The sequence below is a fragment of the Adiantum capillus-veneris genome, chromosome 26 (assembly GCF_014529385.1).
Source record: "Adiantum capillus-veneris isolate H3 chromosome 26, ASM1452938v2, whole genome shotgun sequence".
NCBI lineage: Eukaryota > Viridiplantae > Streptophyta > Polypodiopsida > Polypodiales > Pteridaceae > Adiantum > Adiantum capillus-veneris.
The window spans coordinates 121,667,819-121,692,988 of NC_140956.1; the positions used below are offsets into that span (position 1 = coordinate 121,667,819).

Below are 25,170 nucleotides of genomic sequence, written 5' to 3' on the forward strand. Positions count from 1 at the left end.
TCAGACCATGATTAATTGGTAACATATTTAGTAATCGCATCTAGATCCAGTCAGGACCTCACAGATGCCCTATTAACTAATCCATATTGCAATCATGTCTATAGAGATTTATGAGACCGAAATGCTGCAGTCATTTCATCTTTCAGTTTCTGCAGTCAAACAAGTCAAGTATAAATCAATCATTTTCATTTTCGGGAATTCCACTTCATAAAGTCATACAGCAGAATACTGTCAGCCTAGCAGTATCCCTGAAACCCAAAGGGACATCAGTGACTCTATATCAAAAAAATTAGGGTAATCTGTTGACAAAGGAGCGGAACGACTTCCCTCTTGTGCAAGCCCGTTGCACTAGATTCACCCATGCTGAGATCGGGGGTCTATCGGAGTAGACTATGCTAAACTGAATGCTTCAAGGTAAAGTTCCAAAATCTGAGGAGTATCTGCTAGGTCCTCCTCCTCCATCCACTTCGCATCCAATGCAGGATAGTTCTTGAATTTAACTAAGAACCGCCTAATCACTTTACCTTTAATCTTTCTATCTTTATGTGCCAATATCTGTTCTAGAACGAGTATCTTCTCGCTTTCCTCCACTTCGGGTTTCTCATCTGGCTCCCCATCATGGGGCACGTCGCCTTTAAAAGGCTTCAAGAGACTCATATGAAAAGCATTGTGAATCCTCCAATTATCGGGCAGCTTCAGTCTAAAGGAGACATCATTTATCTGTTCTTTTATCTGGAAAGGTCCATAGTATCTCATGCTAAGCTTTGGAAAAAGCCGCTCCTTTCCCTTTTTCTTTCTTAGGCGTGCCTTCTCAAAATGTAAGAGCACCCAATCGTCTTCCTTTAATTTCAAATCGCGACGGTGTCGATCTGCTGCCTTCTTGTGTCTTTCCTTAGATTTCGCTAAAGCCTCCCAGACCTTGGCAAAAGTAGTGTCCAAGTCCCTCGTGTACTGGTCGGCTTCAAAAATCTTATCTTTCGTGCTAAGGAAGGGTGGAACCTTTATAGCACCTTCAATAATCTCAAATGGTGCCTTCCCTGTCGAAGAGTGGATCGTGTTATTGTAAGCAAATTCCACCAAGCACAATTTTTTTCCCATTGAGTCTTCTGATGTAAGGTGTAACGGAAGTGAATGTTGAACTTTGCTCAAGATGAGTGCTCCGACCTGTGCTCAAGGGTTCCTTTTACTTACGGAAGGGAGAGCCTTCCGTTCCTTTAGTGAGAGAGTGCAAGTGATCACAAACAAAGTGGTAAACACTGTGAATGAAGGTGCATGAGAGAGAGAGAGAGAGAGAGAGAGAGAGAGAGAGAGAGAGAGAGAGAGAGAGAAGAATACGACACCAGAATGTTGTCAAACCCTCCTCCGAAGGCCCCACTCTCTATGGCGAGAGCGGTCTACTATTGATTGCACAAATCTCTACAATGCTTTAGACTTGCCGACGATGTTGACGACTATGAGGACGACGACGAGACGAGCTGAAATCTGAAAACGCTACTGGCTGAAATCTGCAAATCTTTATGCTGAATTCTGACTCTATGTCGATGACGACGATGCAACGAAGACGTGCTGAAAACGCAGATGCTGAAATCTGCGTTTTCCGGGCTGAAACTGCAAACTTCGATGGATCTGACCGTGCGGCGACGTTTTGCTGCGGAAAGGTGAGATTTGCGAGGTTTGGGACTTCTTCTGCGATGTCTGACTGCTGAAAACTGAAAACGCTGATGCTTCTTGGTGTTCCATCGCGGTGAATCTGCAAAACGCTATGCTGATGCAAAAACGCTAGGGCTGAAAACTGTCTTCCGGTGGAAATCTGCTAACGCTATGGCTGATTTGCTGTGTCTTGCTATCGCCGGGCTGATCTGCAATGCAAAACACTGGAGGATCTGCAATGCTGAAAAACGTTGGCTGTCACGAGGACGTGGCAGTTATTAACCATGTCACAGAGATGTGGCAACTGCTAACCTTGGTTGTTGGTTTCTTTCCAATGGGGTTTATTTTATTTGTTTTGAGACCCTCTTTTTGAAGTAGCAAACGGTCGGACATTGTATGGCCAATGTGAATGGTACATTCACCCGCAGACGGGAAGTGGTCGGCACTGGAATTCGTATGGTAAGAGGATGTCTAGGCTCAGAGTAAGATCATATAGGTCCCCCCGTCGCACTTAGCAAGTTGGTGGATACTAGGAGGTGAACTCAATTAAGGTGTAAAGTCAAGGTGGGACTACCAACAAAAAGTATCCGACAGTTGGGCCACATTGCACTTTTGGATGCGGTCCCAATGAGGATAGGTGGTCAGAAGACCAGTGGGAGCCCAATGGAAGCATCTCCTAAAATTTAGGGAACTGCTATTTTGGGCCGTGAAATGTGTTCGCGTCATTACCTCCGGTATGACTAGGGGAACATTTTATAACTCTGCCGCGAAGTCAACTGGGCAACCGGTCAGGATATTTTTAAGCGGCGAACCCGAAACGGGCAAATGCTTGTAAATGCGCCAAGTGTCGAATTTTCATGCACTTTCCTCTTGCAGAAGAAGTGGCGCTGAATTTTATGCTGGGAGAGGCCTCATTTCAGTTTTTTGTCACAGGTTAAGAGCTATGGAGTGCTTCCTTTCCCTCTCATGTACAGTGTGGTGCTAGGAGTGATGCCCTGCACACTACACACTGCTCTCTCTCTCCCCTACGTGCAGTTATGTGATGCCCCACAAGAGGGCTATTCATTTGACTGATGTACAGTTGTGTGGGTTCATGCTTTTGTGCTGAGGCAAGAGCCTCCTTGAGCAGGAACAGGGGTAGCTAGCTGCTGCTCCAAAGCAGGCACTGGTGAGGGTCATAACCTCACCATACAGGTGCAAAATCAGCGCTGTGTATGCACTGTAATTTTACTGTTTTTCAGCCATATGGACGCCAGGACCATTGGGAATCGTGCCCCACTGGCAGAGGACAGTTAGGGGACTGTTTGGGGCTGAAAACAAGGCAAAAACCAGTAAATACAGCGTGCTGAATTTACTGTTTTTGGACAGGAATCAGAGGGTATACGCCAGTGCAAGTGAGTTCTAGTAGGGGAATTGGTTCCGCGCAAGTTTTGGGGCTGTTATGTTGCCGAAATTTGGCCAAATCAAATGGTATCTAGGTGGATACACGTGAAGGATTCCCAGGACCTTACCTTGTAATTTACCCTCCTAAAGAATAAAGAAATACCGAAAGGGGCGCCAGGGCCTACAGGTTGTCGGCGTCTGCTCGGAGCATTCTAGCTCCCGAGCCGTGTGTGTGATTAAGTGTTAATTCCCGTCGCAGGTTCTCTTTGCAAGGTGCTCTGTGTGTGTGTCTAAAGTAAAGAATTTCGGGTGAAAGCCAACGCTTACCGCCCTATGGGCTGTTTTCATTGGCTTGTCTTGGCTGAAAACGCTAGGTCTCCTACCCCGGGGGGGGGGGGGGGGAGGGGTTTCCTACTGAGAAGGTGCCTGTTGAACACAATGTTCCTGCCGCTGCTTCTGCTAGAGAGTGCTAGCGCTAGGGTTTCTTCTATACTCGCATTGCTAATTTGCCCTACCCAGTTCCCAACAAAAGTCACTTAAAAATAATGAGTGAAAATTGGCTAAAATAAGGAAAATAGGTCTATGCACTATAAAAATGCTCTTAATGGGTTCTGATGGAAATCTGATGGTCATGCTGTGTGCAATCAGAGAATATGCATCTACTCTAAGTGTCTGGACATGCACGGTTTGCGAACAGACTCACAAAAGTGCCAGATCACTTCCTAATCTAGACTGACTGAACCCCTGTCATGAAGTAGCTTGTCCACGTACACATAGGGTTAGATGTGCACGTGACATCCCCTCCTTTTCAAAGTGAGGTACTGGTACCGAACCGTATGGCGTCGAGGGAGATCGCCAACAATTGCTTGAATCCTGGGAAGGACTCTTTGTCGGCCTACTCTGATGTGTGGGTCGTTGCGATACTTGAACTTCATAAAGGTCTGCGACGCTTGCTTCATTGGGCCGCACCGAAAGCGACACAAAGTCTTATGTGGCTCCTTCGATGCTTCAACTTCGTCTATAGTCATGCGTCTACCTTCTTCAAGAATCTCCGAGGCTGAAAATTCTTGAAACCACTTTCAACATAAAAACATGAACATACCCATTCCATGTAAAGCGACTGGAAAAGTTTGAGTCTTCCTCAAAAACTATGCATGCAATGCAGATGAACAAATTGACGGAGTGCCAAACCGTTCATGATCGATCAAATCTGCAATGAGTTTAGCTTCACTAGAAAAAGTATCAACTAAACCATCTTCCTTGTGAACAATCACATCTTTATCATGCAAATCATCATGCTCGTGAATAATCACATCTTGATCATGCAAATCATCATGCTTATCCTTATCATCCAAATCATGTGTGTCATGCTTTGGAGAAGACGAGACTGAGAGAGTCTCCTTCTTCTGTTCCTTTTCAAACTGCGCCTGCATATTAGAAAAAAAGTTGCAACAACTCTTTAATGTGTTGGTCGCTCATCTCTTTTCGTGCTTTGTTCTTGATCAAATTCTGCTTGTCTTTCTTTGTTCTCACAATCAAATTTTGCTTGTCTTTCTTCGCGCTCACGATCCAATTTGGCTTTTCTTACTTTGGCTTCCAAGTGTGCTTGCTCGTGCTCACGCGCTATGGCTGCCATTCTTTCTTCATATTTGCGCTCTATGGTTGCTATTCCTTCTTCGCTTTCTAACTTCCTGTCCATCATCATCTTATCGAAAGCCTCCATAGGAGTTAGTGCAATCCTTGGCGTAGATGGGGAAGGGGGAGGGTCGGAAAAACCTCCTGGTGGGGAAAACTCTTCTTCGCCACTCCCATGCTTGCCACCTTCATGCGAAGTATCCATTCCTCTTCGGGTGATGACCATCCCATTTTTTTTGCTTGTTGAGGTCGCACATAACCCAAGTCCTCTTGGGCGTGTCAATTCTAATCGTGTTTTTTTAAAGTGACAGGAAACCCAAGAAAGAAGGGCTTGTACAGCCTCCCCTTGTGCCTCTTTTCACTCATTGAGAGCGGACCGTGCACTTAGCAGCCGGCCAATCAACGTGAGGTGGGAAAAAGCAACCTTGGTGTGAGCGCAAGGCCGCCAAGGGGTGTGCCTGCGGGAAAGAGAAGAGCTCGGGTGACGAGAAGATCCTTCTCTAACACAGATTGCAAGCGAAAGAAGAACCTCAAGAACCTTTCCTTGAGTGATACAGAACACTGTCAAAGCTCTAATACCAATGTAAGGTGCAGCGGAAGTGAATGTTGAACTTTGCTCAAGATGAGTGCTCCGAACTGTGCTCAAGGGTTCCTTTTACTTACGGAAGGGAGAGCCTTTCGTTCCTTTAGTGAGAGAGTGCAAGTGATCACAAACAAAGTGGTAAACACTGTGAATGAAGGTGCATGACACTGAGAAATAGAGAGAGAAGAATACGACACCAGAATGTTGTCAAACCCTCCTCCGAAGGCCCCACTCTCTATGGCGAGAGTGGTCTACTATTGATTGCACAAATCTCTACAATGCTTTAGACTTGCCGACGATTTCGACGACGATGAGGACGACGACGAGCTGAAATCTGAAAACGCTACTGGCTGAAATCTGCAAATCTTTATTTGCTGAATTTTGACTCTATGTCGATGACGACGACGATGACGACCATGCAACGACGACACGCTGAAAACGCAGATGCTGAAATCTGCGTTTTCTGGGCTGAAATTGCAAACTTCGATGGATCTGACCGTGTGGCGAGGTTCTGCTGCGAGAAGGTGAGATATGCGAGGTTTGGGACTTCTTTTGCGATGTCTGACTGCTGAAAACTGAAAACACTGATGCTTCTTGGTGTTCCGTTGCCGTGAATCTGTAGAACACTATGCTGATGCAAAAATGCTAGGGCTGAAAACTGTCTTGCGATGGAAATCTGCTAACGCTATGCCTGGTCTGCTGGGTCTTACTGTCGCCGGGCTGATCTGCAATGCAAAACACTTGAGGATCTGCAATGCTGAAAAACGCTGGCTTGTCTTGGCTGAAAACGCTAGGTCTCTTGCCCGGGGGGGGTCCTGATGAGAAGATGCCTGTTGAACACAATGTTCCCGTTGCCTCTTGTGCCAGAAAGTGCTAGTGCTAGGGTTTCTTATATACTTGCATTGCTAATTTGCCCTACCCAGTTCCCAACAAATGTCACTAAAAAATAATAAGTGAAAATAGGGAAAATAGGTCTATGCATTGTAAAAATGCTCCTGATGGTCATGCTGTGTGCAACCAGAGGATATGCATCTACTCTAAGTATCTGGACATGAACGGTCTGCGAACAGACTCACAAAAGTGCCAGATCACTTCCTAATCTAGACTGACTGAACCCTTGTCATGAAGTAGCTTCCTAATCTAGACTGACTGAACCCTTGTCATGAAGTAGCTTGTCCACGTACACATAGGGTTAGATGTGCATGTGACACGTGATCAAAAATGTAAGACTTCAATAAATCCAATACGGCTGAATTAGCAATCTCAGATTGCCCATCTTTCTACGGGTGGAAAGATGACGAGAACTACAACCGTGTGCCAATGTTCTCCCAAATAGCCTTCCAAAATAAACTCGTGAATCGGGAATCTCTGTCAGAGACTATTGTCTCAGGCATGCCATGTAATTTGAAAATCTGTGAAATGAACAGTCTCGATAAATGATGCGGTTTGATTGTTTTCTTCACTGGAACGAAGTCAGCTTGCTTGCTAAATCTGTCGATGACAGACCAAATGCCATCATGCCCACTCTGTGTCTTGATAAAAAATGAATCCATAGCAATACTTTCCCAGGGGCGGGTGGGAATGGGTAAAGGCTGTAACAATCCCTGTGCTTTATGCCTGTCAAACTTGACCTTTTGGCATACCAAGCAACTGCGTAAAAAGAAGGCCAAGAGAAGTAATGCTCCACACCTTTCAAGGTGGTGTCAATGCCGCGGTGACCTCTAAAAGGTGGACAATGGCATTCAGTTAGAACCTTTTCCCTTAACGGTTGTGTAACGCAGAACATCGTTTTCTTCATCAACTAGCCATCCTGTATGGAATATCCCGCTACTACCTCCCCATTCTGTATTCGAGTGAATACATCAGAAAAATCTGGATCTGTGGTGTACTGATTGACCATGCCCTTGAAGCTTCTATGATGAATCGCGGAAATAGCCAAGACCAACGGCTTCCGGGTCAAAGCATCTGCCGCCAAGTTCTTCTGTCCCTGTACATGGACAATCTGGAACTGTAACAAGATGTTAGCCCACCGCATCTGCTTTTCCGAAAGCTGCTTTTGTGACAAGAAGTAGCGTAAACATTTGATGATCAGTGAAGACGGAAAAATCGGCTCCGAGTAGGTAATGTCGCCACTGAAGTAAGAGCATAGATAACTGCCAAAAGCTCTTTCTCATAAATCTGTGCTGTCAATTCCGGCCTTGAAAACAATCTGCTCTCATAGGCAATGACATGGCCTTCTTGCATTAAGACCGCACCTAGACTACGACTACAAGCATCACAATATACTTCGAATGACTTTCAAAGTCAAAACTGGTCCCGTAGTCAATTTCTCTTTCAATGTCTGAAAGGCAGTTACCTTTGTGGGTCCCCACGAGAAAGGGACTCCTTTCTGTGTCAGAATGTGCAAAGGGGAAGCTATCTTTGCAAACTTTCTAATGAACCGCCGGTAGTAATAACATAAGCCCAAGAAGCTCATAACTTCATGAACTTTCTTCAAATCGGGCCAATCACGTATAGTGTCAATCTTCGCTGGGTCCATCTGTACTCCTGCTGCTGCGACGATGTGTCCCAAAAAGTGTAGCTCTGGCAAGAAAAATTCACTCTTCTTAGCATCGATAACTAGTTTGCGATCTCGCAATGCATGAAGACCTGTAGCAGATGGTGTGTATGTTCTGCCTCATCCTTGGAGAAGACTATAATGTCATCAAAGAAAGTACTGACAAAAGATCTGTACTCTCTGAAAATCCTATTCATCATTCGGTTGAAAGTCGTTGGAGCATTGGTAAGGCCAAAAGGCATCACCAAAAATTCATATAAACCAAAGCTCGTCTGAAAGGTTGTCTTGTGGACATCTCCCGGCGCGATTCTGATCTCATGATATCCGCTTTTCAAATCAATCCTGCTAAAACAAGAGGATCCCTGTAGTCGGTCAAGAATATCATCGATCCTCGGAATCGAAAACCTGTTCTTGATGGTGATTTTATCGAGAGCTCTATAACCTGAAAATGTAACCGAAGTTTGCCAATGACAGGTGCAATGGCTATGTCCCATCCGGGGTGCCGCTAGAATTGCTGGTGGTCCCATCCGATCGGGTGTAATCTTGAGCCACGCCGCCAATTAAGGTGAAATGAAGTTGGCCTTGGCTCCTCCGTCAAAGAAAATCAGGGCTTCTTGATCTTTCACTTTGCCCTAAGCTCATAAGTCAAATTTCCCGAATGTATCGCAAAACCCCGTTTCGCATGACCCATCAATTCTTGAATCAAATTTGACTTTTGTTCCAAGCAGTAGTCTCGGATCTCTGTAGAAATCCGCAGCAAAACCGCTCAATCTGTTCCTTAAACGAGACCTTCTTAATTGAAGAGGTTGGTAGAAAAGAGTTCCAAAATCTCTCGCAATAAGCGTCCAAAGAATCTCCCTTGGTCATCCGAAGATGATTCCAAGCGGTTCGTATATCTCGTTCGTGCTCCCGAGACAGCCAAGAAGAAATAAAGAGCCTTTTGAATTTCAACCATTTAATTGGAGCTTCCTGCCTCAGAAGAAGAGTGGACCACCATGGTCGAGCATTTCCCTTGAAGAAAGATGTAGCCCTCCTAATCTTGGAGTGCTCTGAGTAATGCCCTCCAGAGAAAGCTATGTCAAATTGTTGAATGAAGGCCAAAGCCCTTGGAGCATCTTGGAACCCAGAAAAGGAGTCAAACTTAATCGACTGTCCACCTTTAAATTCTTTTACTTTCTTGCTTTTATCTTTGAGAAAGTCATATTGGTTGGCTTTGTAAAAATGCTTCTCTTTGCATAAAACATATGATCATCGGAGTCCGAACTATTTGAGGATGACTCCTTTGTAAAACTGTCAGAAACTGGGCGAAATCTGGGCTTCTTTGCCTTTTTCTTGCCCTTTCCGAAGCTTTGCTTTCTACCTTTTCTCTCTTCCTCGCTCGAGTCAGTAGAGCTAGAAGAACTATCAGAAGACGAAGAAGAAGAAGAACTGGGTAGTCCTTCAAATCGTACACGCTTTTTCTGCTTTCTTGCCGATGCAAAAGAAGATTGACGACCCAAATAACCCGGGAAGTTAGTCCCCTTCTTGTGCTGTCTCTCTTGCTTTTTGGATTTGTTGTTAGTGTCTAAAATCCGGCTGATCTGTGTTTGAATTACCTCTTGTAATTCTTGCTATATAACCATCCTCGGAGAAGGAGGTTTCTTGATTGCCGGTTTGATAGGTGGTTGTGTGGCTTTCTGCCACTGGGTGTGCACTTCTGTGATGGATTGCTGAGACAAAAATTTTGCAAATTTCGGATCCTTCGCAATTTTAATCATCTGCTTTGTTGCCTTGTCAACCTGCTTCGACGTTCCATCTCTTCAAGTTCGAATTGAGTAGGCTGAGGTGGCCCGTACTCTTCCTCTGTTTGATCATGTAAATCTTCTTCGTGATCTCCTCCTGCATTAGCAGATGTAGAAGAAGTCGACTGATTCTTGTTGGAATCCATAAGTGTCGCGAGAAAAGGATCGGATTTCCCGGTAGAAGAGAAATCGGCCGCGCTCTGATATCACTGTAACAAGCTTAGAAACCCCAAGTCAAGATTCTACCGTGACACAACAGAGATTCACTTCAAAACAATTCACAAAGACGACACGGCCTGGCGTAGTTCCGCGCCCAGAGGTATTGGCCCCAAAGAATGGCGCCCCTTTCGGTATTTCTTTTTATATTATTCTGTGTTCAAAGTACAAAGAGAGCCCGCGGGTCTCACTCTCAGACTCTGCGTCCGGATGCTCTGAGAAGTGAGCCCCTAAGGCCACTTATAAAGGTTACATGGGGTTGCTAAAAGCAGAGCCCCCAAAAGCTTCTAAATTAAAAAGCAGTTATCTCCAAAAGCTGGCAGCGCTGAAAACAGCCAGCGTAATTTGCGGAATTCCGCATTGTCAGGCCACATCAGCAATCAACGCTTTTTGCGGTAGTCCGTACAGTCAGTGCAATTTTCGGAAATTGTATGGCAGTCACGTCAGCATAATTCAACGCATTATTTTTGTCTTCTTGTGTCCCCGGGGTCCCCTGTCACTTGGCCATAAGTTGGGACAACTTGTAGGGTTGCCACGTCACCAGTTTGTGACATCCCCCCTTCTGGAAAGAAAGTAATCGTCCACAATTACAGTATATCTGCAAAACAACTCAAGTTAGCTCAAAAATTCCGAGGGTCATTCCGAGAGACAATCCGAGGGACAATCAGTTTTCTCATTCCAAATCGGAGCTCTTGATTTCCTGGGTCGTTGGCTTCCTAGAAGAATCTCATCCAATAAGGAGTCTCATTTCAGATCGGGACTCTTGATATCCTGGGTGGTTGACTTCCCAGAAGTATCTCATCCAAAAAGGAATATTCAGTGGTTGGCACATCACAATGCAACACAAATGCTTACATATGCATGTTACAAGACATAGAAACATCAAGCTGCCGATGAACACTCCTCCTGCATAACCTAACAAGGTTCGGGCTGGGAGATATTCAACGACTCCCTCATCACTCCTCCCGCATAACTTTAAAAGGTCCGGGCTGGGAGATATAAAGGCCTTTTACAGCCAAATGCCCCCCTGGATCGCAGCATGCGTCGTTTGGTGTTTGAGAGAACCACTGCTCATACTTCTTAATACTCCTCCCGCATAACCATCCAGGTTCGGACCATGAGTAAAAACAACAATACTCCCCCCGTAAATAACCACAAGGGTCCGGGCCATGAGTAAAAACAACACTTTTCAAACATTCAATAGCTCCCCCGCAAATAACCACAAGGGTGCGGGCCATGAATATGAACAAGCATTCTCAAACATCATTACTCAGTACTCCACCTGGGAGAAAAATCACCAATCATTGAAACCAATATTAGAACAAGAGTCAAACAATTCAAATCGGCACCAAGACAGATTCAAAACAGATACCATCGATTTCAAACAAATTCCAAACAGGATCACCAAACAAGTTCTCAAACAGATTTTTAGACAAAATTCAAACTTAAAAAAGCAATCTTGACATCAGTCGAGCTCAAAAAGTCGACTGACTTTCCATCCTGAAACCCGCGCCAAAAATTAGGGTTAGGTTTCTTCCATAAGGTCATAGCCGACCACAACATGGTCCATTAGCTCTTGGACAGACAATGTTCCTCTAACGGCGATGGTAGTCGCAAGATATAGCAATCACACTGGACCTCCAAGGTTATCAGCTCGAGAAGAGACACCTATTGAGAGATGTCGAGAAATTTCAAGTTATAATCTGCTAGGGTTTCCATGGCAAGCATTTCAGGATACCCCCACTCTGCCAGAAGTTGCACTCCAAGGAAGGTGTCAGAAACCATATAACTGCGGGCAAAACTTTTCTTGAAAGCTTGCCAAGTCCTTGGAGCATGCAGCTTGGTTGGTAGCTATAGACTTCCATCATTGCTTCCATCATTGCATGGTAGTACATCTGAGAAAAAAAAACAGCAACTCGAAACAAATCTTGGATCCTTCTCTTGCAATTGATCTTTATGGCTTATGCTCTGTAAGACAGAGTGATGAAGATGGGAGCGCGCCCGATGTGCGAAGAAGTAAGGGTGGGAGTGCCTAATATGTCCGGGGCCGGGGCATGCAGATTCTTCAAATAAAAATTCCAATAGACTTTGGAAGTGCCGGTTTGCTTTGTCTGCTCTTCGGTGGGACCGGTATTCTTTCAAAAAAGCACACGCTTGAAGCTCTGATACCACTGTCACAAGACGGGCACCACATGCCAACGGAAAAGAACAGATCGAGTAGACACTGGTTTGCTCTGTCTGCTCTTTGATGCGACCGGTATGCTTTCAAAAAAGCACACGCTTGAAGCTTTGATACCAGTGTCACAAGACAGGCACCACATGCCAACAGAAAAGAACAGATTGAATAGACTTTTAGCAGTTTAATAACAACTGAATTGGAAAAGATAGAGAGAGCACACGCGACATGGAGTGGCGGAATTCCACCCCAGAGAGTATTGGCCCCAAACCTTGGCGCCCCTTTCGGTATTTCTTTATATTACTTGAACTCAGTACAATGCGGGTACTCCACCCTCTACACCTTCGTACTAAAGAATGCCAAAGAATGAGCCCTCTGCACATATTTAAAGGCCCTTGGCCTTGAAAAGCAGTTAAACTCAAAAACAACTGGCCCAAAAGCAGGTGCTCAGAAGCTGCCAACACAAAAGCAAGAATCCGTACAGCTTTGCCACGTCCGCAGCCAGTGTAATACGCGGAAATCCGTACAATTTGCCACGTCAGCAATCAGCGTGAAATCCGAAAATCCGTACAACCTGCCATGTCATCAGCTGGTTGCGTATCTTTTGTGTGTGTGCTGGTCGTGCTTCATCTTCTGCTGCTGCTTCTAGGGTTTAAACTTTAGAATCTTCCGCAAGGCCTCTCTCTCTCTCTCTCTCTCTCTCTCTCTCTCTCTCCCCGGGCTATTCCTAGTGCCCGATGGCTTTGCTATTCATGCTCTGGAACGATCGGCTATAAAGGCATCACACGCCCCCCCTCAGCTTTCAGACTTTGCGAGCGCTAGCGTCGGGAGGACGCAAGTGTTCGTGTGAAGACAAACCACGGAGGTTCGCTTTTCCGAGCAAGGAGCTAATAGGTACCGATTGTGAATTCACGATACAGGTGGTTGTTTCGTGTTTTTGCTTTTGCAGGTACTCCATCACGTAGAAGGAGCAAAGAGGCCTCAGCCTATGCTCAGAGATTCCGAGAATGGAATTGGGAACGGTCTGTAGAGCTTCACGCTCTAGAAATAGATGGAAATAGAATTAAGAGCTCGTCTTTCGGGAAATTCCCCGCACGGGAAGGAATTGACCATCGAGTCTGATGATTTAGAACGAAGAGGTCACTCCGGTTCTTGTGCTTGTAAAAAAGATTCTCCCTAATAAAGATTCTCTTTAAGGGGGAGGGAGGACCAGCCCAGCTTTTGGTCCCAAATATTGTGTCGATCTTCTCCCTCATGTCTTTTGAGTCGAAAGATTATTTAATTTCAGCTTGTTGATTATTCATGTGGACTCCCGTTTGTGACACATAGTAGTAACCTGTCTAGATAAACAATATTCTTGTAAAGGTGATGGTAGTCCAATAGCATTGGGTTTGCACTGGTTCACCAAGGTTATCAGCTTGAAGAAAGACACCCGCAGGTACACATCAAGGAACCTTTGGTTGTAGTCCTTCACGGTCAAGCATTTTCAGGTTACACCAATCTGCCAGAAGCTGTACTTCAAATTGGGATGTCATGTAGCTCTGGGCAAAAATATTCTTGAAAGCTTGCCAAGTCCTTGGAGCATGCGGCTTGGTGGCTATAGAACTCCACCACTGCATAGCATTATCTTTCAGAAAACCTGTGGCGGGAGAGGTCTTTGATTCTTCATTGTAGTTCCCGAGGGCATAGATGTTGTCAAATTGCAGTAGGAATTGAATAGCTTTCTTTCTCTCTTTCACACGAGAAAAAGGTTAACTAAAGATTCCTTATCCTTGAAGTCCTTGGACTGATGTGGTGCAAAGCCAGGATATGGATAGTAGGGATAGGCATACAGACTCCAACCGTTGTATCCAGGTGGAAGTGAGGGAGGTGGTGGTAACAATGGTGGCAGGGGCAGTTGCACGGGGTCAACATCAGATGGTTGAACCATATTTCTGAAAACTCTCCCAATCGGAATGGACGACTGAGTAGGTTGTCAGCTCGACGCCCTTGTGCTTCCTGGTGCCGGAGGAGGAGGAACAGCCCGAGGCAACAGAGAAGGCAACACATAGTTCAAAAACTGTCGATAGCTTTGCATAATTCGTGGAGTTTGTCGAGGAGGAACTGCAGATACTTTGTAGAATCCAGAAACACAATCTTGCTCTGTTTGTTCTTGGAGGGACTAGTACGCTTTCAAAAAAGCACATGCTTGAAGCACTGTAACGGGAGGGCACCCTGTGCCAACTGAAAGAACAGACTAAAACAGACGTTAGCACTTCAAACAGCTGAACAGAAAGAGAGAGAATCCACACAAGACATGGAGTGGCAGAGCTCCACGCCCAGACCACACTGGCCCCAAACCGTGGCACCCCTTTCGGTATTTTTTTATATTGCTGGCTTGAACAAGGTACGAATTTGTGGCTCTGCTCTGCTTCTCCACGCGGTAGAATGCCAGAGAGGGACAGCCCAAAACACTTATTTAAAGGCCCTTGGCCTATTAAAAAACAGTCACATGAAAAGCACTGCATCCAAAAGCATCTGGTCCAAAAGCTCATGCCAAGAGGGCTGTCCGTACAACGCAACCATGCCAGCAGCCAGGTCCGCAATTCGTGAGGGAGTCCATACAGCCCTGCCACGTCATCATCTCTCTACGTAAATTGGTATCTGGAGGTCTTTTTAGGGGTTAGGCCCCTCGACCGGGATCTGTTGGCTGCCTGGGGTTAGGATTAGAGAGTCCTAACCCCCCTTCGTCTTCAGTGGTTGACATGTTAGCAGTTTTGACACACCATGTAAGCCCCTATTCCATAGAGCCTATTAAGATGTATATCCATGTCATATGACCCAAATCCACCTCCTACTTGTAGAATTTGATTTCTTTTGTGTAAGTAAGTGGCGTCAAACTCGAACTGTCATCCGTGATGTATCCTAAGATGCTTTAGCCCCCATTCTTGTATAACGGACTTAATTGCACACCGTTTGATCTAACGAGAAGTTTATGGTGCTCCCTTCCATTATGAATGGCTCGTGTCCATCCACTCTAACCGAACAAGTGATATCAGAGCCATTGTGAGATTGGCATCTTCCATTTCTAAGATCTTAGCTCACCCTCTGATCAATGCTTGATTACCAAAACCTTGGGATATGTTCTCACACTTGTTCCTTGAGCCACTACCTTGCTTCGATTAGTTGGCATTGATTAGGGTATGTGTGTTCACTGTTGTTAATAGCATTTTGATTGGTAAATCCCATTTGCCAAATTAAATAGGTTTTTTTCGATAAATGCAACACTAATAACACTTCAATTTATCTCGATCTACTCTATGTAAAAATCACATGACAGGAGGATTCATCAAGAGATTATGCCATAGGAGAAGGGAGTCATACATGTGGACGTGGGAAGTAAAGAGGGTTGCTACAAAGTAGTCCACCAAGAAGGGCCCGTTGCAGATTATAGTGCCCCTGTACTCAAGGCTGGAATCCATGGAATCATAATGACAAGGATTGTGAATTGTTATACATTTTTAACATCTAATTTTCCTCACATTATGATCTATTTTATGTTGCAGGTCACAAGAACGAAAATTCATTTTCAATAAAATCAGTATCAGATCTTGAGAAAAGTGGACTGGTTGTTGTGAATGAGTGCAAAGGTGACCTTGAATTGATTGGGTAAATTATATGATTTAATCTCCTGATGCCCAAAATCTGGTAATCAATTAGACTTAGGGGAAAAAACATGTCTGCTTGTTTTCAAGAGCCTCATGTAGTGGCACTAAGTTGCCGGAACAATTGTAAGAGGAGTGCCTCAGGGCATTTCTCTCCATCTTGTTTTACCATTCATTGACGGAATCTACATTGTGTCTACGATTCTCCATGAAAATGTTTTTAAATATGGTGCAAGCACTCACCTCCAGGATTGGAACATCTACCTTTGTTCACTATTTTCATTGCCGATGATGACACTTGGGGCAAACACACCCAGACCACCACTCCTACTCTTTCCATTAGGCTGAAGGCCTCACTCTCTCTCTTCCCTCTCTGCCTAGTTTCTGTTTGTCAAGAAACTGTGAACTTTTGTGATCCGATACTTTGCTTATTGGAGAGAAATATTGAAGGGTACTGTTGATAATTACAGACATTGACTATGCATGACCATTGAGCACCTCCGACTCATGTGATGGACCCTATATGGAGTCTAACTGACTCTTACATAGAAAGCTCACATGGGCAAGCTTTGTATTAATCCCTTTAAACAACATTGAGCTCTTCACACTTTTATAGCAGAGACGTTACTTACCATCTGTCTATCTCAACCCTACAAACATACATGATGAACTTTAGCGGGAGGTGAAAGAAAAGCTAAAAGCTTCAAACTACACACAGCAAATTCTCCATCTGTCCTCGCACTCTGTATTCCCTTGTGCAGGGCAACCTTCCCCTTGAACTATGCCTTCCATGGTCGTGCTTTTCTCCTTGTTGTCCTTTGAATCCGCACCATCTACGCCCCTTACCTTGTGCTTCACCCTTCACGGTCATATCTCAGCTCTCTGTTGACTATGCAACCTCGAGGACTCCTCTCCTTTAATCCGCGCTTCTCTGCCTTCTACTCCAGGCTCCAGTGCTGCGTGCCTCTTTTTCTCTCTCTACTCCCTCCCACTGGCGCTTCCTCAGCTCTCTACTTGCTCCTCCTCACCCCTCCTTCAACTGGCTCCAAGATCAGCTCTCCCCTTCTGTACTCACCACCCACAGCCCGCCAGCTGCAGGTCCCCTTTGAACGAGCCCAAGCCTTCCCTTGGCTGCCTCGCAGTATTCAACCCCAGCACTATCAAAAGCCCCCTCAGTTCGATGCATCCCCACCCTCTTTACTGTACCCCATGAGAGCTTCCCTCAGCTCGTTACTTCCAAACTCTACCTCTACAGTCCTCTCTGAGCTTCTGCCTCCAACTGTGCGTATCAGATACCTGAGAGCTCCCTTCTCTTGCAGCTTCTTGACCCCTCCTCCTCAAGCGCTCCTCAGCTCCACCCTCGCGGTTTAATTCCCCTTGTGAGCCTTTTCTGGTGGCTTCCAAAGCTGATCTCTCATCTTGATGGTGCTACTGTGTACTCTCTATTGAGAGGCTCCCCGGCTCACTCTGTCTGTCTTCCAGCTCCTGCGCATCAGCCCTGCCTCTGCAGCTCGTCCACCTCTCTATGATGAGCTCCCACTGCAACACAGGAGCTTCCCCTGTTGTTGGCCGCCCCTTCTGGACTCGGGCTCCCTCTGCTGCACCAGCTTGTGAGCTCGTCTTCAGAGAATTCTCTCCCCCTCCCTGGTTGTTCCCCTCTGGCTTCTGAATGCGCGCCTTGTCTCTCTCTTCATCGCGTGCTGGTGGGTTCGAGAGCCCGGCAGCCCATGCTCGCCCCCTTCTTCTGCACACCTCTGGCATTGCTTTCCCTTGGTGGTGGCCCCACATGAAAGCCCATGCTCGCCATGATTGCAGTCAATCGGAAAGCTTTTCATTTGTAAAATTATTAATACTTTTAAGTTAGAGACAATTCCTACCAAGAAGAGCCTTGACACTTTGAAGGTTAAAACTTTTGACATTCCGTTTTCGTTTACTCTTGAGTGGCCTCCTTCTGCAAATCATATTTGACTCTTTTCCTCTGTGACTTCAAGCTCAAACTTGACTGTGGTTCCCTTGTTTGAAGAAAAATACCAAGCATGACATCCACTTGAAATCCTTGACTCGCTCCCATCAAAAGGTTGCTATAATTGATCAACACCTCAGTTGCTCCTCCTAACCTTTGAGCTTTGATTTCGCCGATGAGATGATAGCCCCTGATCAGAGCATCACCAACTTTGTTGCTCACTAGACTATTGACCAACAATTATCTTGCCTGATTGCCATCTTTAAAATTCAAAGCCCTGTCCCTAGCGAGCTTGACCTCCAAAGCCCACACAGAAAGACATCTTGCATCCACTATAACACTTGCATAGACATGTCAGAAGTGGTCGATCATAAGGTTGTGCGGCCCTCGAATGCACTGGCTGAGGAGAATCTGGAATCCATCACCGGCATGCATATGACCTTTTTGGTGCATGCACATGCGGTTGCATTGCCGCCATACCCGACAACTATTTTGGAGCAGCTCATTGTCTCTGTCTATGCTCCCATTTGCAAAAGCGAAGACTGTCTAAAAGACCCACTATGTCCAAATATCAGCTGTTTTTAATGGGTCATGCAATGTCTTGCAATCTCTCCATCTGCCCATACAATGTCATAAATTTCTGCCATACAAATAAAGCATGGAAACCATGTCATTGTATAAGGGTACGTTCTTATGGTTAGATATAGTCCGATTTTGGAGGTGATGGCTGGTTTGAGGACACTATCACTAGATTTATGCTTGCATTTTTTTTCTACTAGGGAAGCTGGTAAGGCAAAAGATTTTACTTTCTTAGAAGGTGTTTCCATGCTTGTTATTGCTCTTTTGAGGGAAATTTTGCAAAAGCCCCTGTACAGATAACTGATCTGTGGAGTACTACACTGAAACAAGAAAAGTTTCTTGCCTGAAAACTGATCATAAGACTTGGTGTGTTAAACAGGACTTCACTTAAATCAGCCTCGCTTGGAAATAACTGGTACTTTGATCCTACCACAGATTTGATCAGTGACCACCATAACAAAGGTTTGAACTGCCTTTAACTAGTATTGATTTTGATTGAGAGAGACTGCCCCCTGATTTTGAGTTTGCTTCTTGATAAGCATAAATAATTTTATCCTAATATCTGTTTCTTTTTGAAGAAAAATAAGCTGACTGTATTAAAAAGCATGCACAAAAGACATAAACTACAAGCTTGAATGGAGAGAGTAGGAATCTTACTCAAGGATCCACTGTTGATGCCCGCATTCATCTAGGCTGGGAATTCTGTATCTCATCAAAGATGGGAATCAGGTTTTTGTGTTCCTTTGTCCTCAAAGAGAGTGAGATTAGAGAGATTCATTCTCTTCTCAAAGTATGGATATTAATTCAGGCTCACATGGGTCAAGAGTTCTAGTACTTAGTTACACATGAATTAAAGAATCAATAGTTTTCCTATTTCCTCCACAATAAGATAGAAGCTGCCATTTGAACACCTTGGTGGGGTATGGGTTCCTGGTTTGGTTGTAGGTGGTTGAAGAAGACTATTGTGATGATACTTCGATGGCAAGTTACATAAACAATCTTTACTTCTCACATAATTCTCAAGCATTAACATTTCAAACTTCGTTTTTTAGTCGTGCACTTAAAATGCTCTTTGTAAGAACTTTTAAAGCTTTAAATTGAGAATTTTACCTCTCATTCTCGTCCATTTTCACTCTTGATCCATCAACCAAGAACATGATCAAGCCATTAAAGATGCATCAAGGCCATTTACTGAAGAGCAGGGACTAAATGCTGGAGCTCACACCAAGCTTTTCAATTTAGGTGAAAAGGTCAGTGGAGAGTTGTATTTAAATCATATCACTTGGGGATATGCTTGACAGTGCCTCAAGTACTTATGCTTTATGTCAAACTTAAGCAAAAGAGGTAAAATCTAACCAAATTTTGTTATTTTGTTGATTATCTTTCCATTTAATTTCAAGGTTTTATGGGTCATATTACCTTATTAGCTTGCACTGTGGTCTGTCATTTAGAAGGACTAACTATTTTTAAACCATGGACCTGTCAGGCTGCTATTCTGTACATTGTTCTTCACATTAATAAATGACCATTTTATCCAAAAATGTTCTTGTTTCTTTGGCTTTTCCTTCTACTTCTTGGTCTCTTCAGCCTCGCTGAGCTCGATTGATTTCTTTTGGCTCGCATTAGCTAGGAAGGTGGTAGTTTTATGACTCTTCTGCTTATTTGGAGCTAAGAGGATTCACTAGGAATGAAGCTCAAAAACTATGCTGTTCACTAAATAATCATCTAGAGCTTAGAACTGTTTTATGCTGGTTGAAAGTTTCTATCACAAATGGCTAACGTGTCAAGTCACTGAAGACCCTAGCCAACCCGCAGATCTTGGCCGAGGGGCCTAAACCCTAGCAGAGAAGCAGAAGACATGAAGTCCTCACCAACTTGCAGATCCTTGCTGAGTGGCCTATGGGTTAGGATTAAAATCCTAACCCCCAACAACTTACGGGACCCCGGCCGATGGGGCCTCATAGTAAAAAACACACTTTTTTTTGTAAATCTTTGGGATTAATTTACAAGCGGGAAACCTCCAAGCGAGGAAAACCCACATCATATACAAAAGAAAGTACACAGAAGTGTCCGGTTGAAAAAGACTGCTAAAAGCATTCATTGTGAAGCACTTATGGTCACGGACCACAAACCAACTTTTGGGAGATATCTTGAGCGATTATCGACTTTCATACACACTTAGCAGTCGGTGGATACTTCATCTGTCTCTTGTACGGCAGCCTAGGAGCGACACCATCATTTTCTACATCCCTCTCCATGTCTACCTTTTTCAGTTTGGGACAGGGCAGAATGACTTGGCACTAATCCCTGCCTGATAGTTTAGTTTACATTACTCTTACAGGCGCCACCTATATATTTTTGTACTCTCTCTAGTTTTGTACATTTCTATGGGTACAGGCCATTTGAGCATCCACACGTGCTCCTTGTACACAGTACTACACCCCTGAGCTGTTCGCAAAACGGAAGAGATGTCATTTTAGGCCCAAAAAGAGGCTGCTGTGTAGACTTGTCCCTTCCTCTGCAAAAGCTTACTATGTAATTTGACAGTGTTAAAGAGAGCAGCTACATATTCTTGTTATAGATGCAATGGCTGGCATTTGCTAAATGCTTTTTACAGGTTGTTTAAAAAAACAGAAGCTGTTACTTATTGTACTAAGTCTGTCAATGGTTTCTACCTCTCACAAATTCTAGGTGCTTGTGAAGGCCTATTCTGTCACATTGGCATCCCATCTCATTCTTAAAGTCTAAGGGATTTTGGGTTCCTGATTGATTTCCAACTTGACACACTTGCTGGATTTGCGGTTAATATACATGTCCATCTTGGCTCATCAGCTTAGTGTTTTATGGGTGAAGCCCAATAGACCAGATATTGCTACTTGCAAATGTATCACGCATGTCTGCTGTGTCAGTATGATGTAGCATTTGATGACATTTAGGTGCTTTGAGATTGCAATTCTGCCCTTATTGTAGGTGTGCTGAAATACAACTTGATCACCATTTTGACGGCGATAAAAATGATTCAAAGCTTCTAGCTTCGATTGGGCAGACATAGATTGACTGCAGAGAAACCTGTGCATGAATTGTAGCACACATTTTCACAGCTGTAGGAAGTCTATGTTCTAAAGTATGCGGTATCAGCCGCTCTATTGACATATGAAAAAGGACTTGAGTGCCTGAAGATATAACCTTGTTTTCGAACAGCTGTCTTTCTCTGCATATAAGACAACATCAGATCATGCAAAGCACCTTGGCGGATGGGAAGAGCAACTGTAGTTTATGTGAAATATTTTTGTTGTAGGTAAACTCTTCCCAATGGAATCAGCCTGCTAAGACTTCCAGCTTGATCTCAATACCACTCAAAGGTGGTAGGACTTTTTTTGAGTTGCAGAAAAAGGTAAACTTGATGTTGTCTTGCAGTTTAATCAAAGCATCACTGCATGTAAGTAACACAGTTGTATAACACTCTCTTGTCATAAAACAAACCCTTGACTACGCAATTTTGTTTATAAAGGGCCTTGCTATTTGATTGCTTGTCTTGAAATATCTACTGATATGTTCATGCGCATGATCCTATGAGCCCCTAGTTACTCCTTACAAGTTCCCACATAGCCCTGACTGCATCTAGGGAATTCATTACTTAATTTTAGATTGATCATGCTTGCAAAAGCAACCTGAGCTCGAACCTTATCAAATCTGTCCAAACTAGCAGGATTATCTTACTGATTATGAAATTATGCTAATTAACACTAAAGAAAGGGCCTGAAAAGAGGTACTGAGATGGAAGGTGATTGGTTGATCGTAACAAGTCTTCTCTTTTGTAGATTTATAGTGAGGAGTCATTTTTTTGAATGAAGGGGCCTGCCATTTTGTCCATAGTTATTTCTCTTGTGCAAATGGCGCCTCTATTTGATGAAGAGTAGGAATGGAGAGTCTCAAGGGCGTGCAAAAGAGTTGATGTCCTGTGTCGCAAAAGTGATGACGTGGCACTAGACCCTGCCAGCCAGTAAAAGATAGAGTTCCATATGAGGATGATGTGACAAATCTCGGAATTTGTGGCAGAATTTACGGTGCTGATGTGGCAGAATTGGCCACTAGTATTTTTAGCAGTGTGAACTAAGAGGTTGGGCGCCATATTTTTTAGCCAATTTCTTTTGGGGTTAGCTCTAGGCTTTTGTGTCAGTTGCTTGTGGGGCTCAATGCCTTTATTGGGGGTCAGTTCTAACAGATCAGTGCATGGTTGCACATTTGTAGAGTGACTCCCCGGCAGTTTTACTCTGCGGATTACTTAATATTAAAAGGTATTAAAAGGGGCGCCAAACTTTGGGGCCAACGCATATAGGAGTGGAACTTCGCCACTTCGTGTTGCGACTACTTTGAGTTATTGAAGTTCACGTGTTTAAAGTTTTCAGGTTTGTTTGTGTTGTTGTTGTGAGATTACGTCACTGCCAAGCCCATTACAGTGGTATTATAGATTCAATTGGTTCTTCTTCCTCAAAACATCTATCCAACTTTTTGCAGTACGCCATGGATTTTGACAGAGAATCCAATCTGAAACGTAGATATAGGATGGCGGCTCCTACTCCACCTTAGAGGAGGGACTCTACTAAATCCCCCTCGTCCGACACCGCGGAGACGACCCTTCGACTTGCTCTTTCGCTAGAAGAGCAAGCGAGCTTGATGGCCGAGGTAGAACATCTTCAAGCCACCTTGGTTATTTGCAAGATTATTAGCACATGGCCTAGGAGAGGAGAGGTTCGGGACTTGTTCCAAGCCCAACTCCTTCACTAGAGTGGGCAAGATCATTGATGTGCAGATTCTCGGGAGAGGCTACTACTAGATAGAGTTTGAGTCTCCAGAGATGGCAACCAAAGTGATCTCGATGAGCCAGCTAGGCATTCGGGTGGATTGAGCTTACTTTAGATAATGGCACCATGGCTTCAACCCGACTACAAATGTGCTTGAGGAGGAGGCAGAGCTTTCTATCTCAGTCTGCTTTCTAGGACTTAGGCGGGAGAATCTTCTCTTACTTTCCAGGATTGGCTCCATGACTGGGACGGTCTTGGAGACCCCGCGCACTTTAGCATGAGTTGCGGCGAAGGCCGCAGGGTTACCCAATGTGCGGGTTCTAGTTCGGGACATACATAGACTCCAGATTCAACAGCGGCCGATGGCTAGACTGAAGAGGGATGGCACCAGGTCAGAGCCTGCCATCGATAGGGTTAGGCTCCTCGCATGGATGGACGTCCTACTCTTTGTCGACAGGAGTGGGTTCCTACGGGAAACTGCTTCGGACCTTTTCAGCAGGAGATCGCCTCAGACCCCTCCCCCTCCTCTTTTGTACAGAAGGATCCCCCCCGGCGGTTGGTTCAAAGCACACTCCTAGTGCACATCGCTCCTTGGGTAGCTCTTTTGTTGTGAGTAGGTTGGTTCCAAGAGGCATCCATTCCGTCGACCTCCCCTCTTGGTTGAGACATCTGCCTTTGACTCAAGAGACGATGGGACCTTTTCAGCTACACCTTCACTTGATTTCTTGGCCACCCCAGGTTGACATAGAGGCGGCTTGTTTTCGGGGGTTCATGTTGTGTTTCTTGCGGCAGGTGGTACAGATGCTCTAGACTCTACAGTGGGATACTCTTTTCCACTGTGGTCGGGATCAACAGGATTGGATCTTGGGTTCGGCACTTGGTTCTCTCATCACACGGGGGACCTTGGGATCACAGTTTGGTGCAGAATTTTGTGGCTCCTTGCCCGATGCCACAGGCTGTAGACACATCACTATTCACTTTTTTACAGATGCCACAACTCCCTCCTTGTTATGTATACGCTCATGAGGACTTTTGGATAGAGGATGTGGCTCTGAGGACTGCACGGGCCTCTTGGGCATGGGTGGGACATGTGTTGCAGACTCGCTTGTTTCGAGGTTGATCGGATGCGGATGACTCCCCATCCAAACCGGCCTCGAAGATTGCACGGCTGGCTATTGTAGCAACATTTGCATTCTCTTACTCACCCCATGAGGATCATGGAATATTCAAGGCCTTGGAGGACCACAATTTGTACGCCATGGGGGTCGTTTGACACAGGAGCTTTAGAGATGCCTTGTGGGTGGACCTATTGATATTCTTATGCTACATGAGCATCATTTTTGTGAGAGACGCATTGGGCGGTGTGTGTCACAAACTGGTGACGTGGCTGGCCCCCGGACACACTCACACACCCTGCTGATGTGGCAGTAGCCCAGAAATTTCGCTGACAGGCTGATGTGGCACTGTATGGACAACCGCAAAATGCGTTGACATGCTGACGTGGCAGCTTACAAACTTCCGTGATTTACGCTGACAATACGGACTTCCACAAATCACGCTGCCAGCTTTTGGGGATTAATGCTTTTGAGTTGAGAAGCTTTTGAGAGATCAATTGCTTTTATTTTTTACTGATTTTGGGGGCTCTGCTTTTGGGCCACCCTTGTAACAGTAAATAGCTCTCTTGGGTCTAATTATTGAGAGCATATGGACGCAGAGTCTGAGTGTGAGATCCCAGAGGCTCCCATGTACTTTGCATAGAGATTAATAAAAAAAAAATACCGAAAGGGGTGCCAGTCTTTGGGGCCAATACCTCTTGGCACGGAACTACGCCGGGCCGTGTCGTCTTTTGTGAACTATTATGAAGCGAATCTCTGTTGTGTCGCGGTAGAATCTAGACTTGGGGTGTCCAAGTTTGTTATAGTGGTATCAGAGCGCGGCCGATTTCTCTTCTACCGAGAATCTGATCCTTTTCTTGTGACTCTCATGGATTCCAACAAGAATCAGTCGACTTCTTTTGCATCTTCTAATGCGGGAGGAGATCACGAAGAAGATTTTGATGATTTAACAGAGGAAGAGTAGGGGCCACCTCGGCCTACTCAATACGAACTTGAAGAGATGGAACGTCGACAACAGGTTGAGTAGTGCACAAAGCAGATGATTAAATTTGCGAAGCATCCGCAGTTTGCAAAATTTTTGTC

The 25,170-nt window shown here is 44.8% G+C and overlaps 1 protein-coding gene across 3 annotated transcripts in view; it reads left to right on the forward strand.

The window, feature by feature from the left end:
* Window positions 1–25,170, forward strand: part of LOC147424104 (uncharacterized) — a 230,814-nt gene that overhangs the window by 12,087 nt on the left and 193,557 nt on the right. For all 3 annotated transcript variants that reach the window (XM_086501353.1, XM_086501351.1, XM_086501352.1), the window contains exons 4-7: window positions 15,527–15,629; window positions 18,547–18,629; window positions 19,320–19,417; window positions 21,466–21,561. In XM_086501353.1, the coding sequence (XP_086357479.1) occupies window positions 15,527–15,629; window positions 18,547–18,629; window positions 19,320–19,417; window positions 21,466–21,561 (380 nt within the window). The remainder of the gene's footprint in view (window positions 1–15,526; window positions 15,630–18,546; window positions 18,630–19,319; window positions 19,418–21,465; window positions 21,562–25,170) is intronic.